Here is a 19,234-nt window from a genome sequence, read left to right as displayed (position 1 = left end):
TGTATCGTGATTGAGTATGAGTATGTTTTTTGGTAGGCATTTTAGACATCTATTTAATAGTGTGATAGTAAAAAGGGACGGGAAATGGAAAGCCGGGTTGGGTCTGAGGCCTGTTTATTTAAAGCCTGAGGCCAAAATAGCATCTCAATCACAAGGAGCAGAAATTCAATCTTTCCCTAATGTGTCCTTGCTTTACAACGCACCCCGAAGCCATTTTGACATGCTTTCATCGTGTTTCCGTCTGCGAAACTCATGGGACAAAGCAATGCAGATCGTGTACGTTTTGGCCTGTGTGCACAAGCCCAGATCAACAGTAGTAGATGGAGTAAGAGATGGATTGGTCAGGAGTGCCAGTGTGAGGTAAACTGCCATTCTGACTCACTATGATCTCAGTGCTCTGACCTCCTACAGTCGCAATGAAAAGATCCTTCGTCATACAGAAAGGCACCCTACAGCTGAAGTATTATAAATGCTGTGAGTATTACATGGATTATGGTATCAGCTCCAATCAATCCCTACCACTACATATTTGACGAAAGCTTTGTGTCGTGATGCAGGATCATGTCTCTGAAAGTCCTCCAGGAAAGATAATCCACTCTCTTGTCCGTACAAGCTGGCATCCCTCCACTACCCTGCGTTCGGCAGAAAATAAAGAGGGTCAGATTTATTGGTATTCAATCACACACTAAAGCAACGATCGTTCCTGGTGATTGCTTTCAGCTAAAGTAACTGCCAAGACTCCTGCCTATGGATGCTCTGAGAACAGGGAAAGTGAAATCACACTAAGGCCAGCTCTGCCTTTCCATCACAATAAAAAAAAAAAAAAAAAAAACTTGTATTATCCTCTTGCAAAGGAAAAAGGGAGAGGTGAACTGTCGACGTGTAATAGACCTGATGTGGTATAGTGTTGAAAAGGTCAGTGCATCTTCTGGAGTTAAACCAGGGAGAACAGCTCCAGTGACAATAGAGTAATAGCATTTTTAAGCTTGATCAGACATGTGAACAGCAGAACAATTCTCCTTGGGATTGTGATTCCTTTTCATCCCTTCTCTCTTTACTCTCTATTGCTCTCGCGTCCATATTCATGAGCCAAGTCTTTAACTAGCCAGTCTATTTTCGACAATGTGCCACATTTTACAATGATACTGGTGACTTTGTGTGACTTTGTTGCTATGGTCTACCAAAATATGTTTACTGTAAGTCCGACCTGTGAGAGATGATTTTTTTTATTTTTTATTTTATTTTATTCCATGGCTTAGTGGAATACAGAGACAACAGCTGGCAGAGAAAATGGGACTAGGAGCTGTACTCATTGTATAAACTTGGCATGAACTCCCTGCATAACAAGATTAACCCTATTTTCACACAAACTATGTTTCTGCTTTTACAGTGAAACCGTGTAATTTCTAACATCCAGGATGACCTCCAATCTGTTTCTTTCCCCTCAGTTCAAATCATCCCTAACCCCTCCACGGTAGAGAGAGAGCGGAAGACAAAAGCTGACCATTATCACTAACACACACTTCCTCCAGCACTGGACCATTTACAATTAGTGTACTATGTGTCCTTTTCAGGCTCTGACAGTCAAAAAGTCTTTTAATTAGAAGACTGTGAGTCAATATTTAACTTCCTGGCTTGGTTTTTGAGCGGTGACGCCAGAGGATGTGTGTCAATGTGTTTGTGTGTTTATAGAAATGTGTGATTAAGTCCCTCTTGCTGAGAAGGATGTGGCTGTGAATAAATGTGGCACCATGTCATGACGAGTCCTCCCAAAGCATGAAAAGATTGAAGTCATTCGTTTATCTGTTTCTGGGTTTTGCTGGAGCCAATCCAAGCTCTCAGTGTGCTCATGGGTGGGGTGCACCCTGGACAGGTCGCCATTCCACAGACAGAGAGAGACAAACAACCACTCACACTCAGAGCTATGGACAATTTAGAATCAACTAAGAGGCCTGGGAACTGAACCTGCAAACTTCCTGTTGTGGGGGAACAGCGCTAACTACTAAGCCGCCCTGGAAAGATTGAATAATAATTACAATCACTTCAGGATGTGAAAACATAGTCCGTGTTCTTGCTCTTGGTTATCACGTTGACTCTGCCTGTAAAACAGACTGGGGATGAAAAGGTAAAACATCTTCACAAACACTGAGAAACAATGCTATTGTTGGATTCTTTGTTGTTTTTGTGGATATTTCTCATACCATTTGTCAACGTGTCTCTGAGACACAGGCACCATGCTGAAAGTCCCACCACTGAGGCTTTGAACAAGCTGAGATGTACGCATATCCCCCAAATGTATGCACTCCAGCCTGTCGCCTCTGCATTCATAATGTACCCCTGAAGTAGCTCTATTTCCCCCATACAAATATCACCCTATGTAGTCCATCAGCGATATAAGCCTACTCTAAAGGTGTTAGATCATTTAAATTAGTTATAGCACACAGAGCTTTTCTGTCCTCCAATTAGCCAAACTCCTCCCCTAACATCCTTGTACTCTCTTTGCTCTCCCCCAGTGTCCCACTCCCTGCTAAGAGATTGATGAGTATCCACTTTTGGCAGAACTCTTACGTAGTTGGCGCCGTTCGCTTATCTCAACCTTTCAGGTCAAACAGGACCGGTCATATTTACTCACTTGGCAAACCCCAGAACAGGGAAATCAGCGTGATTCACCAGTTTACCGACACGTGCCGAGTTTAACGGTGGCTTAGTCGACTGAGAGCAGGAGGGGAATCATGTTGCAGTTTTGTAAAATCTCTTTGCTATTTTTCCTAGCAGAGACCGAAAAAATTAGACAGATTACCCCAGCTCTTTGTTAAGCCTGGTTATTTCATTAAAAATTGCTCAAGTCAAATTGGAAGTTGTGCAGATGTAAATAAATCAAGCAGCCAAGTTTCATCCTTGATGTTGTCAAGTCTCGCTCAGCTGCGAGACGGTAGAGCACTGATGAGCCACAAGCACGAACAGCTTGCAACTTGAGTGATGGCGTAGCAGCAGTAGACACATCAGCAATCAGACCTCATTTCTTAGCAATTTGGTGTCACCAGTGCTGTATTAACTCCATAGGTGGTCCCGTCTGTTTGGAATGCTAAATAAATAAATGTCAATGAATGCCAAAGTATTTGCACAGAAATCAGTGGTGGTGGCTTCTTTGGATACTCGATTTGAGTCCCACATGTTGTGCTCAAAGCTTCCCCCTTTCCCGCTGAATGTGGAGCAGGGCATTTTGCACCTCCATTGACATTGGCTCAAGACAGTCTGGGCTATACTCCACAGCAGGGGTTATAAGAAGCTTTTCCACTCCATTTATCAATGTTGTCATATTACAGAAACAGGGGTCTACAGCGAGCAAAGGGGGGGGTGGTTCCAGATTTCTTTTGAAGCTCGGCTGGTGGCTGCTTGATTGAAGTGGAGTCCCAAGAAGAGGAAAGAGGTTGAGGGACAGCAGAGATTTTGAACACATCTGTTATTCACTCTCTTCCTGTTCTGCCCCCATCCTCTCTCCTCCACATGCATCTTGTTTCTGACCCAAAGAACAAACACATGCTGTCCAGGAGAGGGCTGCTGGAGTCACCTGATGCATGGATCTCTCATAAGTCACAATCCAGCCAGCCATCATTTTCACCCGCAGCCTGGGGACACTGAGAAAAACTGTCTGACTGAGAAACAAAGTTCAGGAGGGCTAAGGAGTGTATGGGACAGTACTCATCTCATCACTTTGTTTTCTGTCCCTCAACACACATTGTTGAGTATCTCTATGTTGTTGCAAAAATAGGACAAGCAATGAACATGAAGAATAAAGCGTCTTTAGGTTTTGTTGAATAATGGGATGGCAAAGTACAGCCAGACTTAGCATTGATCTGCTAATTATGCTGCTAAGTATAATGCTGTTAAGGTGGTGGTAATCAAAAGACTGGTGGTGGTCAAAAGAGCCGTAGTTTTGTGGTCAACTTCGTCAGTCATGTTCTTCTATGTTTGTATGCATCCTGTGAAAAATAACATCTACAAACCTATAGAGCAAACTTATTGAGCCATCTGGTTTCACTGGTGACCCTTGAAAACTACTGACACAACAACAATTACCAGTCAGCTGGAAATTGTTGTGCGGCTGAGATGTACTGACAAAGCAAACACTACAATAAAAACAGGAAACAAACTAGGCACAATACCCGAACAATAAAAACAATAAACTAACAATAAACTATAAATATTTGATGGAGGCATCATCATAGCACTCGACATATTGCCTACAGGAGCCACAGTAAGAATTTGTATACGAAAGAATGGACTTGTGCTTATAAAGCGCTGTAATAAAAAAAGTGTGAGTCACATAGAACATCACCAGACTCAACCATAAGGATTCATCTGACTAAGACTGGAGAGCAATAGTGAAACGCTTTTATGCGCAGTCATGCATAAAAGATATTTCCCACAAAGTCTTAATCCTATGCACCTTCCGAGCGAAGATATGGAGTCTTTATTGTCCTCTGCACTGGGTAATATAGTGAATTTGGATTTTCATGTCTGCCGCAGTCCTGTATAATATTAATACAGGTGTGCTACCTCAGCCTTAAGGGAATAGTATACTCTGGATGGATCAACGGTCCATCACCTATGCAAACAATCATTAACGTTCACATTAACAACTATGAACGACTGAGAGGGAACCCAAGCAAAGTCCTCAGGCTTAGGGTTCAAACCAAAAACATCCTGTCATCGGAAAAGCCCTATTCTGTTCTACCATAAAGGAATTAGCGGGGAAAAAAAAAAAAATAATAATTAAATGGACTTCCTACAGTATCTGAAAAATGCACTTTTTATAAGCAGTCAGACGGAATATGAGCAGTCTTCCTTGTTCTCATCATCCATATTGAAATCCACCAACCAGAAAAGTTTGCAGATGGCAAGTTTTGCGTTTCAGCCACCAAAATATAAATACGAGGGTCTTAGTCAGCTCACAAATGACAGGATGCTGGAGCAGATATTGAAATAACATGTCTCACTATGCTGTTTCTCTGGTGACTCTCTGGTGAAGCACTCTGGTGCTTCTGGGAGGCTGTCTGTCCGTTAATTAACAGCTTACATAAATAGCCAGGAGACCCTGAAGGTATTATAGCAAAAAGAAAAGTCTAATTGCATATTGTCATGCATTGGATACTCAAAAATCTATGTATATGAAATTTAAAGCCATTGATGTGAGTCCATTAGAACACTGATGCCGCATGGTCAACACAGTTAGAACAAGCCATTAGAGGATCCCTCATTGATCTGCTTTGTTGTTGCGTTAGAAAAGCTGTCTAATGTACTTCAGCCATGTGTTGTAATGCATATATTGCAACGAGGTGCATGTTGATTTTCTCATCTATTATTAAAAGAAAATTCAGACTAAATGATCAATAATTGTCTCATCTGTAAATGCTGTGCATTAAATTATAATTACATGGTAATTCTACAGTGACACCCTTGGACTTCTCCGGGAAAAATTTAGTTTTAAAAGTAAAATTTACAAAAATAAACACCTGTTAGGGTTTTTACTTTGGGTCTCCCATTCTTCCTGCAGCTTAGCCACAGCGGGGTTGGATGGCGAGTGGCATATGACGGGAAATGTGCGAGTCAAACCTCCTGCTCACTTTTCCATTTGTAGACCGACAGCAAGGCTAGAGAGCAGGCTTTAATTGCACGTGACAGCCAATCACGCTGGCAGGAATATTTCATGCTGGTAAAGACTCACCTGAGGAATGCGGGAGGAAGGTGGTGGGGTGGAAAAATCTGATTGACATCCTCCCAGGAAGACCTTCACTTGATTTCCCATCCTTCACTACGACCCCATTGCATCATACAAGTAACAACAAACAGTGTGCTTCAGTGGGCTTAACACTCACTTCCTTGACTCTTGAAGAAACTTTCAAGGAGATTCAATCTGTCATGAGAATATTCATGCAGTTCAAAAGAGACTGTTTCTTTAAATCAATGAAAGCTAGATTGCAAAACAGACTGGAGTATATTGTTTTATTTGAGGCGCAGATTGGTCTGGGCTCACACTAGAGGAGTTTTGGGCCAATTTTTGATTCCACCACTCTTGGCAACCAGAAGGAATCCAGCCAGGGCTCTGAAAGTTGCGGTGCAAAATTAATGCTAGCATACTGGTGCCATACACGCATGCAAGAGGCCAGCAGGCTGAGACTTAGCTGACTAAGTTACTGGAAGCTAGTTGACTGCAATGCTCACTTTGGGGCAACCAGCTTCAAAGTTAGTGACTAAGAAGCACACAGAAGCTTAGCAGACTCCACAAGGCTACAACTGCTACAGAACTCAACAAGAAAAAAGGTTGGTGAGTGGTAGCTACCATGCTGGAGGCTAATGATTGGGAATCAGATGTGGTATTGTCCCCTGGCATGGCTTTGAAATTGTTTCCCTATGTGCTCTAAGAACGCCTTTGTCCTCCTGAGTAGAGGCTCTCCTCTACTCCCCACAGGAGCAAACAAGGGATTACTGCAGATCCTCATCAAGCAAATCATGTGGATATAGGTTTATCATAAACTGCTCCGAGCAGAGATACATGAAACAGAAAAAAAGAATACAAGATTCAAGAGATTTAATACAATCATGGAGAGAAGTCCAATTGAAAAAGGATGGGCTAAAAAAATTACTTGCAGGATTCATACAAAAGTGTCAAATACAGGTATGGCAGGTAACTAAAAAGGAACCAGAATAAGAAATACACAGTAATTAAGTACATGTTCTGACATCTGAAAGAAAAACAAAACAAAACAAAAAAAAAAAAAAAGAACAAAAAAAAAAAAAAAAACATAAGGCACCAACACAGGACATGGTGATATAAAAGGAGTGTCATGTGAATTGAATTTGTGACAAAGATTGACAAAGGGGAAAGAAGGAAGGTCATTTATCTTTAGTGCATTTGTCCTTATATTGCATTTTAGTTCACTCAAGGTCAATGTTATAGCTCAAAAATGCTTTAATACCCCAGGCACTTATGATTCAGCAGGCTTTTCTCAGAATTGGCTTTCCTGACTCCTAAAAAAAGAGCTTGTCCACCTCCAATTCAGTAATTACATCTGCTTTATATTATATTTTGCATTATTCCATAATTTATTGTTGTTTATTGAGATGTGCAAAGCTTTCTGCACACACTGTTTTTTTCCACTAATTTCCCCCTACTGGAGCCATTTGCTGTATTATTTTTCATTATAATTATAATGTACATTTTCTGATTAGTATTTGACTTTTATTTATTCTCATTTGTTTACAATGGCCCCGGCTAGCTCTGTTTGGATAAATAGTCTATAATTAAGTCAATTATTAATTTTATTGCTGCTGCGACTGCAGGGCAAAAACCTTCCAACACTTTAGTAAAATATATCTGCAGTCTTCCCATCTATGCCCATGGGATACTAACCAACGCACAATGAAAACTGAGGAAATTGCTCATTGGCTAACTTGAGGAGGGAAGAGTAGTCATAAAGATAGAAAGATAACAACAGCAACTTTACCGACACCATGTCCCAGCGGGGCATGGCAGCGAAAACATAATGCAAGAGTTTTGATGAGTACCAAAAATGATCTCTGCAATCACATCCAGCACAGACTTGAAGCGCGAAGTGCTTTGTTAGATTTTATCAGCGCAGTTGGGTTGGTGAAGGCAAAAAGACACAGCTCGGATTCTGTCAGCTTCATTGCCGATAAGGTTGCAGTATCTTTTGAAAGGTCTTCAAAGCTACAGTCCCCCTCATTAGCACTGTAGCTATTTATGTATACAGGACAAGTTAATTGGAAGTTCAATTATCAGACATTGAGTTCCCCTTTCCCCAGCCTCCCACTCAGCCCCAAATTCCTCCACCTCCTCTCTTTGTGGATGCCTTTGGGGAACACAATTATCACTATGATATATGACTCTCCTTGGCGTCCTCTGCTCTTTGTTCCAGCCCATTTTCACACCGTTCTACCCCAACCATTACGACTAAAATTCAATGTCCCGCTTCATTCAACATTTGGGGACATATCAAGTATTACGTAGCACATCCTTACATCCCAGGAGCATCAAGGTAAGTATAATGTAGATCAATCCTGCAGATTGTCGTTAGTAGCATCAGGTACTGGAGCATTTTTCTTGCCAAAAGGCAAAAGAAAGTAGCGAGGGAAAAGCTGATAGCAACAGCTAATATGTAATCAGTTTAAACGTAAAGTTTTTTCCAGCATATTTACGCCTTTATATGACAATGCAGTGTAGTGGAGAGAAATAGGTCATGAAGGATCAGAGAGGAAGAATAAAAGTTGCAGCCACCTAGCACATCTACTCAGAGTTTGGGTGTATATAGTTTTATGCCCTCAACATTTTACTATCAAATTGATTCCCTTTCCAATGGTTTTTCCCCTCTGTAAAAGTGAGAGAACTTTTGAATTACTTCAAAGTTACTGTGCAAATTTATTTCAAAGGACTCATCCATTTATTGAAAGTGCACAAGACAGTAAGTGTGCGGCACTTAGCCTCAGTTGGCCCGTGCCCTATACGAACAACACCTGCCAATTTAGTCGCGGAAAGTCTTATTGTCGACTTATCCAGATACAGAAAGCAAGAACTGAAGGGAAATCAATCACCTGAAAGAGAGACTGGATACTGTGCCAATGATAGGTGCTTTATTCCTATGCTTTATGTGCTTTATATGTACCGTTTAAGATGACTAATGGCTGCCATTTTAAAACGTTTATTTTCAATAACAGTTCACTGTTTCACCGTGTGTACATAAAAAGACAAATGGTGAAGTCATCGTATTGAGCTCACCTTTCTGTCTGAGTCTTATTCAATATAAAAGAGAGTGTTCACGACTTCAAATGACATAGAACCGCAGCATTATTAAATGCCAACTTCATTGGTGTTGCAGTGTTAAGAGCTGCATGGAGCTCTGGTTGTTCATGAATTACAACAGCTGATAAACCCAGATTAGTCAGGCCTGTTGGGGAAAATACCATCTGCTCACGGCAGACCGTGTTAAAACATCTCCACAGGCTATAAAAAAGGACAGTGTGTGTTTCAAACTGACGCCTTGACTCCCTGAACGCAGCTCTGCTTGCTCTCACTCTGCAGCTAAAGGCTCGCCTGAGGTCACGGCTTCTTGCTTTAAGATTGAGGTGGTCTGCCTTTCCGATTCGCAGGGCCCAGGCCAGTTAACTGCAGGGCTCCACAGGGACTCCAGTTCCTGCTATATTCCAAAATACATATAAAAAGTGATGATGAAAGTGAATTGGAGACTAGTGCACAGTGGTGGGCTAAGCAGCTGTTTTTGAATGGTCTAGCTTGCACTGACTGGTGGAAAAGGGCAGTGTCATCAGCTTTTTGTCCTCATGAATAGTGATGGAAAAACAGATAAAAGAGACTGATGGAAAGATAACATATAAAAGATTATTACCAGATATTATTTTCGGTAATAGTCTGAAGGTAAACTGAAGGTAAATAGTACAGTGTGCTATATAACTGGAAAGATTACTTTGTTAACATTCTTATGTGAATTTTCAGCATATCGTTTCCACTGATAAAACATTTTTGCATATGATTTGTAGGCTGGGGTTCCCTCTGTAGTGTCACAACACTTATGTGCTACAGTGAGTTGGAAGAAGAAATATTTTGGATATTGCATCGGGCCATATTGTGATTTTAATTGTATTGATTTCTTGTACAGGCTTCATTCCTGTACATCAAATTCACAGAGGACGGAGTAGAGAAGAACTGGACTTGGCTTCTATTTCAAGATTTTACGTCTTGTCTGCTTTGAAAAGGACAGCATCTGGCTTTAAAAACAAAACATTTTGAAGTAATTAATTTCACTGACTGTTACATTTGCCTATGGATAGATGGAAGTGGCCACAGAGGTAAATATATATATATATATATATATGATAAATTTCAAGAATGGGAGCCTTGGAAAAAATAAATAAATAAATAAATAAATAAATATATATTTAGAAGAAGAAGAAGAAGAAAAGGAAGAAAGACAATAATAAGATAAGAGGAAATAGTTTTCAAGTATGATGCAAATTTAGCCGCAACCTGACTTGCTCTTCAGATTGTTGAGTAAATGAAAGTACAAATATCACAGGAGTCATTTTGTCAAAATCATTTAACCTCCAATTACCCTAACTTGAGAGCTTATAGCTGCCTTGCCCTGCATTGCCGCTCAGAGGTCAGCAGAGAATAAAGTCAGGGTCAGCATTAATTATAGAAAAAAAATGGTCCACAGAGGCACACATCAGCTTTAATTACAATAGGACAATGTTTGCCCTTAACTACTTCAAATGTAAAGTTAAGGCAAAGAGAAACTACGGGTACAGAAGGGAATATACACCCACACAAATATGTTAAGCATGTTAATGTTCCAGGTAGCTTTTACAAATCCACAAAAAAAAAAAAAAAATCATTATTCTGATTGTGATGTTTTCAACAACCTCCCACTTCACCTGAACGATATTAACATGAATGTACAAAATGCCGAGCCCTGTTAGTGGCAGACATGGATGAGGGACGCCAACAGCTGAGCGAGATCAGTGGTATTCAAATGAATGCCACAGAAGATACAGCTGCCAAGACAGACGATAAAAAACTATGCCTAAGGGAGAAGAGATGGCAAAACCTCGGTAAATTACAAAACCTTCGGCTGCCTTATTCAATTTTCAGATTTCACTTGCAGTTGACAGTCACCATTACAAAAGTCTGGAAGACAAAAATTTCTTGTAAATGACACCTTTGTGGCTTGTATCTTCTCCCTCAACCACTTGTGGAAGCATGGGAAGAATGTTGTGGGCAAGACCTCACAGTTAGAACCTGCTTTTCTGTGTCAATTCTCCTTTACAAATGCTTTAAAGTGTAAAACAAAGCCTGCCACTTCCAAAGACGTATTTATTTGCATACGGCGGCTATTAATAAAGAGCATGGTTGAGAAAAACCACCATTTCTCAATTACACTCTGTTATGTCCAGCTAAATGCTGCTATGGTTAGTAAATAATGTTGCATCCAGACCACAGTCTGCCTGATGCATGCCTAGTGATGGCTTACAATACAGTATTTGTTGCTCTCTAACAATAGCCGCCAGTTGCTCCGCAGGCCGACCTCCCATTTGAGAAGAAGGAAGAGGAGGAGATTTCTGCCATTTCATTTGGGTGTGAAGCTAGAACGTATATCAACACATTATATTTTTACATCAGAGTTGGTTTTGGGTACTGGGCGACTAAAGAGCTGCTATTTTCACACTAATATCAAAGTGAGAAATGCAAAATATTTTGAAATTCTCTTTTTTGCTTTTAATGCTGGGTTGGTGGAATGGTTTTAGTGTCGAAATGCAGTTTTGAAAGTAAAAATATTTCACAGTTGAAACGGAAATCTACTGAAACTCAAAATACATTCATATAATTACAACCAGCCTCTTTCCTTAAATGCCCCTTCTTGGCTCTCTGTGGAGGAAGAATATGTCCTGCAATTTGATGTACTGATGTAGTCATTTATTTTATTCTGTAAAAGTCCAGTTGCAATTGTTTTGGTGACTCGCATCCTAGAGCTTCTTCTCAGCCACATGCGAAAAGGCTGTTTTGGCACCTTTGCAAATAATCATGCCTCTGATAAACTGCTGCTAGCAGTGGTGGCCACACTGGATTTTTGTTCGTGTTTAGAATAATACATTTGAGACAAATGTTTCAGGTTTACTATTTTTTACAGAAATTCTAGTTGCTACATATCATGAAGTATCTCTCCTTAATAAAACCCTGCACACAGTTAGCTTTTCTTTGCTTCGGTTCTGAGTACAGGCCAATAGATAAAAATAACATTTTAAATTTGTTTGAACATTATGCCAATAGCAGAATGCCAACTATGACAGTAACATGTTGTGGGTATGCTGGAAAATCCACTGATATGAAATGAAGCTTTTACAGGAACTACCGCTGCTGAAATGGCCAAGTGTATCTTTTTAATGTTTTTGTGAGCACTACAAATGAAGTTATATTTGGCAGTGGCTGAAAAGGATAAAATCATCCATCACTGTGAATGTAATTCTCCATCTGAATATGAGTCAATAGCTTGATAAAATGCATTTCCGGGAAAAACAAAATAAACTTTATGGTGACAATAACCAAAAACAAAAGTCTGTCTTTGTCTCGGCCTCAAGCTGAGTGCCAGATGAATCAAACTTATTTCATTACATGGACATAAAAATCTCACTAAAAGACAACATTGCCCACAACAGCCTACTTCATCTAAAAATACTAGAAATTAAGCTCAGCTTTAGTTCAAGTTGGATGATCCTCTTCTACCCCTCCCCTCCACTCTCATAATCTCTCTTCCCGCTTGCTGCAGTCAGGTGACTTTGGGTGTTTTCAGGAAACTAATTAGATTTTGTCACAATCCCAATCAACCAATCATGTTGTCACTGTCAAACTTCACATCTGTTTCTGCTTTTCACCTCCAGTCAATCTAGCCAACCTGTGCCCAGGTCAGGCTCATCAGAGTCCATTGCTCCTCAATCCATCATCACCACCACCCTTGTGTAGACCCCAGGGAGGTTTCCCACCTGACGCACAGCCTCTTCCCCCTGTCTAATACACTGGCGCTCACATCTCTCACTTCTCCTGTTTCTGCAATAACGGTTTACCTATTTCTCTTAAAAAAAAAAAAAAAAAAAAAAAACTCCAGTTTCTCCTGGACCAAGTGATTTCATATCACCCACCCCCTCTTCCTCTGCCTTGAGAGGGAAGCAGAAATCCAATATACCTCACAATACAGATATGCAACATGAACCAAAAAAAAAAAAAAAAAAAAAAAATATCTCAATAGGTATATTGGAATGGACATGATTTCTGCATATTTGTGAAAGTAATACATAGAGCTGGTGCTGAGAGCTTTGCACTATTTATTTTCTGCTTGTTTGTAGTTTTAGCATTGCAAGAATGCAAGTTTATTCCACGGATTTTATGCATTTCTGAAGAGGAGCATCAGCTAAATGCCTAAACGATCAAGTAGTACATCATGAATAATCTTGAGCAAGACATGAATATATTGCATGTGCCACATCTCATCATTAAAATGTTCCCTATCTGAAGTGAGCAGGCAGCAGCCTTTTAAAAACAAGCTTTTCTTTGACATTGCCCCTTCACCACTGAGCTAACACAGCAAGACATGGATTTGTTAGTACAGACATCTAAAGTGTCTTAAAACCAACTAAATGCGAGGGAGAAGGAGAAAGAGAGACCTTTACATTCCCACCCATGCGTTAGATAAAAGGAATAAATACACCCCTGTACTGGCAGTCAGCCATAATGACCCACTTTACAGTCCTCAAACTAAAGAATATCTCTGAAAATAAATTAACGCTGAGAAAATGAATGTCTCTGTGCCGTCTTTCTCCTTCTCGCTCTCCCTTCTGTTTCTAGCCGTTGATTAGTCATTGCTCCCCCCACCTCTCTGATTTCGTCTTGTTCCATTTCTCTCCCGCTCACTTCCACCCTCCATCCTGTTCCTCTTCCTCTATCTTACTGTCTCTCTATTTCAAAAGGACAAATGTTTCCTGCAGTCATTGTAGCGTTGCATTGGTATTCCACTCTCAATTTAGCCAAGAGCCAGGCAGCAGTATCTGCTTCCAGCAACCATACAGCAATCTGACACAGTGCACATAGAGAGAGGGAGGGAGGAAGAAGATGCTTAAAGAATTAAAGGAACTGTGAAATATGAGAGTGAGAGAGCGAGAAGCAGGAGCAAAGAAGATACAGACCTATACTGCTGTCCAGCGGTACATCATTTATTGTGCTATAGGGTCTCTAAACAGCAAGTACTCATCCACCAGAACTGGAGGGTTAGGGATTGTGCTTTCTTTTTTGGCTTCCTCAGAAAAGGCGCAAAAGACAGAATGCTACAGGCTCTCCATCCTAAACTGCCGAGGACTGTTCTTGACTTTCCACATCAAGACAACTTAAAGGCTTTGATCGATATCGCGCCTCCATGCCAATTTTATTCATATTACTTCATCTATCAAAAGCAATTCACTGAGAAAAAAATTGAACAAAATATTGTGTTTGTTCCTTTTTCAGCGCTGTCAAAGCTTATCTGAGAGCAGCACAAAAACGCAAGCCGTCAAACAACTGGCGTCTAACTGTGGCAAAGTGTTATCTACCTTTTGAAGATTCAGTAATTACAAGTCATTTTATCACATAGAACAAGGTAACAGCTACTAAGTCTATTAATTATAATGGAGGCTGTGGTGATATATTTGTAGTACTACAAATGTAAAAATATATAACTTAGGATGAAAGGGTGTGCGGCCCCACCCCTGAAAAGAGCGTGTCAATTCTAATGGCTGCATAGGGAAGAAGTGTGGAGATGCAGACAGGATGAAACAAAGGAGAGGGGGGAGATAAGTGCAGAAGTATGAAGTGCTGAGAGTGGGTAAAGCTGCAAAAGAGATAATTGGAGTAAGGCAGTGAACTCAGGAGAGACATAGTAGGCGAAGGGAGGCAAAGAGAGATGGAAAGGCACGATAGCCACAAGAAGAAAAGGTGGAAAGCAGGTAAAGGAACTGCTGCAGGGCCGAGAAGGAAGGCAGAGATGGATGAACATGACAGAGAGGGAGAAACCACAGATATGGAAATGGGATGTGTCAGTGAAGAAGGGAGCCAGAGGTTTAAAACAGAACCGAGTTTGACATGAGCTGACAGCACAGGAGCATTACCCAAGAGCAAATGAAGGCAAAAGCAGGGTGTGCGCTAGAGACAATATGCTTGGAGAGAGAGAGCGCACGAAAGGAAGAGGACAGATATATAGACAAGAGCAGAATGAACAGAAGGAAAGTAAGCCAGTCAAACTGAACACTTCCAATGTGCGATTTTGCATTTGAAATACTCTGTTAAGATATTCAGCACTTTTGATGTTAAGTATTGTTTTCAAAAAAAAAAAAAAAAAAAAAATCCAGCTACGTTCAAAGTAGCACCTGTGCCACGTCTGAAACTCTTGTATGAGTCACATAATCCTGAAAGAAAAAAAAGTGTTTTTTTCTTTTTTCAACAACTCAATCTGTCTGGCAAAGAAACTTCTTAAAAAGTATTTTGACAATCGAGTGGGAGGGGGGGGGGCAAAAAGTCAGACAACAACACACCATGTTTCCTTTCAGCCCTGACTGGGTCTACACCTCCACTGCTAAACCCTCCTAGAACACCAACATTCTCCTGCCACCTGTCAACTCACTGCTGACCTCTCTGTAAGGGACTCAGAAAGGTCAACACAAAGCTCTCCGCAGCTTGCCGTACTGTGAACGCCCTCATGAGACTGAATTGCTACACAAATGCTGAAAAACCTAAAAAGAGATTTTAAGTACACAGGCCCACAACAGATGTGAGTTAGCTTTACCATGCCAAGGGTTTAGCATCCTCCAACCTACACAAGCAAAGCAAACAAGTCAGGTATAGGCAGTACAACGTGTTGGTTCCTTACCTTCCTTGCAGTACTTCCCCTTGTAGCGGGTGTGGGTGCAGTCACAGTGAACTTCTCCATACTGAATAGAGCAAAACCCTCCATTGAAGCACGGGTTCTGCTTGGTGCACAGGTACTCCAGGTCGCTCTGAATGCCTTGGCTGTTTAACAAAGTTGGAGGCATCTCGCCCACCTTGAGATTGGAGATCAAGCCCAGGAAGGGTGGCTCATACTTCACCGTGCTGGACGTCAGCGCAGAAAGGCGCACATCGGGTGGAATCCCTCCCACAAAGAGGTCACTGACCACTGCCATCTCCTTCCTCTTGGACTTGACCTCAGCCACTTTAGTCTCTCCATCCACCATCAGGAGGGTCTCGCGAAAGTTGCGGGTGAGCAAGACCATGTGCCAGCGGTCGTCGTTCAGCCGTGTTTCCATGTGCAATGTGGCAGGCTCGGCGCAGTGGATGGCGAAGCGCAGCTGGAGGCGCCCGCCGGCGATCAGAAGCTCCAAGAAGTCACAGTTTCCGCCATCGTCCAGGTAGAGTACCAAAGCTTTGCTAATGTTGGTCTTGAGACTGAAGCTCAGCTCGCCCACTGATCCGGCCTCCCAGCGCCCATAGCGTGCCCACTGGCCGGGCGCTCCGCCGAATTCCACCATCTTCACCGCGCTGAGCAGGCTGAGGAAGGCCAGGGGCCACAGGGGCCAACAGAGGAACCTTAACCCCCTTGTCATGCTCAAAAGTCCCAAGTGTCCCCTTCTCCGCGTTATGTCCTATATGTGAAATTAACTACAGAGGTAAAGTTTTCACTCTACCAAACAGCTTTCAAATGCAAATAGCAAGTATTGTAAGACTGAACAACAGCGAAAATGAAACTAACTGGATAAAGTAATCCTCACTGTTGCCCTACTACAATTTTCCTGTTGAATCAGCAGTTATTTCCTCCTCTCACTGATGCTCTAATTCTTGTCCTTATCCTGACTCTCTCCTTCGTCTCTCCATCAGTTGGTGCCTCTGGGACTTGGAGGAAAGGAATAAGGAATAGTGGGAGTGTAAATGAGGGAGGGGGGATATGATAATTTCAACACAGCTGTTTCTTCAAAAGTCTCTTGGTTTCTCCTGGACCGAAAATAGAATCTTTGTCTCTAGAATCCAGATCTCGGCGCAATTTCCAGGAAATGTGAGCTGCTGCCAAAAGCTTGGGGGAAGAGTTATCTGATTGTGATCTTTCTTTAAGGGGAGTGCAAGCAGAAGAAAATGAGCAAAAGAGGGGGAAGCTGTGCTGTAGACGAATATTAGAGCTCACTGGTGTCTGATAGAGCACTCGGTGTGTTCATGGTTTCAGCGTAAACCCATGCTTCTCCAGAAAACTCAAAGAGCACGAGGCTTCATGAGGGTATGGGTTCCATCCTAACAGTGACAGGTGGGGACCTGGAAGAAACACACATAATAAACAACAATGTTAACAGCATGCAAACAACTTTGACGTTGTCCTGACTATAATAAATAGACAAACTTTATCCAAAACACTGGCCTATGTGAAGTCAGGCAAATCAGCAATCGCTCTGCTGAAAGGTTTGGAAGATTTTTTTTTTTTCACATGATATTTAATTTTATTCTTCCACCTGTCTTCTTTTAGTCTTCCACCTACAATTAGGTTTTGCTTGCAATTTTAGAAACAATGGGGTATACTTAAAAAAAAAAAAAAATCACAACGCTCAAAACAACAACTTTGTATACAACCAAGCATTAGATGAGCTTTCTGAGTTGGTTCCATGCTTCCCACAGGAACTGCAGTAATATGAATATCTTGTTTTGTCTGCTCACTCTCATTTGTGTCACTACACATTTATGGAACCTTATGGTACTGAACATCATGGTGTCATATTTAATAAGATAAACTCTTTTTGGCTAAACAGCTTAGTTTGGATGTCATAGGATGTTATTTTTGCCGTCGCAGCAGAAATGAGTGGAGCAAAATGGGTGAGCTCCCCTGAATGAGGAAATGTCTTGTCCTGCCTATAGACATCCGCATAGGAATACAAAAACAACGATGACCTTACAGAATACCAGCAGCCACTGAAGATGCCCTCTGAGGCTAAATGAGCCATTAAGCCGAAAGACTGGACTGATGACATCTCTTCCGTTCCTCATGAACAAAAGCAAAATCAATGATGGAGTTCATAAAGATGAATCAGTAACGGCAGCAGAAACCATAAAGCTGGGCAACTTCATAAAGGTAAACACTATTGACCAACGTTAGCAATATTAGCTTGTGAGCAGAAGCAGCATGTACACCAAGCAAAGTCCTCATCGATTAGCTGCAGTGTGATTCAGTATTTATTTATTATGAATGAATGGTGCCTATAATGGTATTATGTCTGTGATATTCCATTCACTTTACTCATAATACCATCACTGTTTCAACAATGATGTCTGATGGGGTGGGCGGGATACATGGATCTAGAAAGTCCAGATTTATTTATCCTAACTTCTGCTGGCAAGTCTGGCCAATCATTGGCATCTAGTTGATCTATATTCTTTCAGAGACATAACAAATTAAAGGACATCAAATGTCTTTGTAAGGCATCAGGCAATCACATGCTGCCTCATCAGCTTCAAATTACCTTAATTCTCAGAGTCCCTGACGTCCACTGAAATGATGAAAGAGGGTGATAAAAAAAAAATCATTTACAAGCACACAAAAAAGCTCTATAAGTTATACATGATAAATTATACCCTTTGACTGTGGAATGCACACACACACACACACACAAATGCATGCATATGCAAACACACACATACAGAGTTATTAAATTAAATATGATTTAGAGTGGAGTGCTGCAGCGTCTATGCAGCTATCTGAATAACTGGTCTTGACCCTGGGGCTTGACCTAATCCCTAGCCATTATTTCTTGAGTGATTTTTATTTTCCACCGCAGACAGTCTACAATTAAAGCTGCGCTCACAACTGCTCGTGTTCACTTGTGCTCTGCTACTCGACTTCAAAGAGACAACAGCCATGACACTAGCATGCATGCAGAGGAGGGGAGGAGGAGGGAGAGTGGGAGAAATTCAGGCAAAGAAAGATAGAGAGAGAGAAAGGCTGCATAATAGTGATCTCACAGGGGCAAGGCTTAATGTCAGCAGAGAAAGATGGGGGAGGACAGAGGGGACAGAGGAAGCTGTGAGAGCTTGAAGAGAGAGGAAAACAAAATAATATCTGGGCCATAATTCTCCATGTGTGATTATCCTTGTTGGCGAGCAAGAAGTGCTGAAATAAACTCATGGGGTTGGAGCTTCCATATTAAAAGCACAGCTCAGCAATTACCCATTTTACATTTTGTGAGCACCTGCGTAGGTAGCTGATGGTTTCATAAACACAGAGTTGGACCACAGCACACATGAGCGCAGCTCTGATGGCCTCATAATAAATTGCATCTTGGGGGACTTCATAGTTGTAAATAAGAGGAACTGCTGTTTCTCCGCTGCTTGACTCTGTCAAGGCCAAACACAAACTAAACAAATTCAAATATGTTAAAGATGTAAGATAGTGATAACCAATATGCAGTGATGCCACAGTCTTGTCACTGGGGGGGAATTTGCATGTTCTCCATGTATGGGTCTTCCTCCCATAGTCCAAAGACATGTAGGTTCGCTGGTGAAGGGAAAGTTGCCCTTGGTGTGAGTGTGATCCTGAATGGTTTCCCTTCGCCTGGCAGTGCAGCCCATGACCTTGCATGGATAAACATTATATTAAATAAATGGCTGGATGTA

The 19,234-nt window shown here is 41.4% G+C and overlaps 1 protein-coding gene across 1 annotated transcript in view; it reads right to left on the bottom strand.

Annotated features, from left to right (window-relative positions):
* The window catches only part of nrxn2b (neurexin 2b), a 586,403-nt gene extending 570,212 nt beyond the window's left edge, over positions 1 to 16,191 (bottom strand). The window contains exon 1 of the mRNA XM_029525863.1: positions 15,480 to 16,191. Within this exon, the coding sequence (XP_029381723.1) occupies positions 15,480 to 16,191 (712 nt within the window). The remainder of the gene's footprint in view (positions 1 to 15,479) is intronic.
* Positions 16,192 to 19,234: the final 3,043 nt, after the last annotated feature.

Source organism: Echeneis naucrates, chromosome 18, assembly GCF_900963305.1.
Source record: "Echeneis naucrates chromosome 18, fEcheNa1.1, whole genome shotgun sequence".
In the NCBI taxonomy this organism is placed as follows: Eukaryota; Metazoa; Chordata; class Actinopteri; order Carangiformes; family Echeneidae; genus Echeneis; species Echeneis naucrates.
Note: the sequence above shows the minus strand (reverse complement) of the source record. Positions and strands in the feature narration are given on the sequence as shown.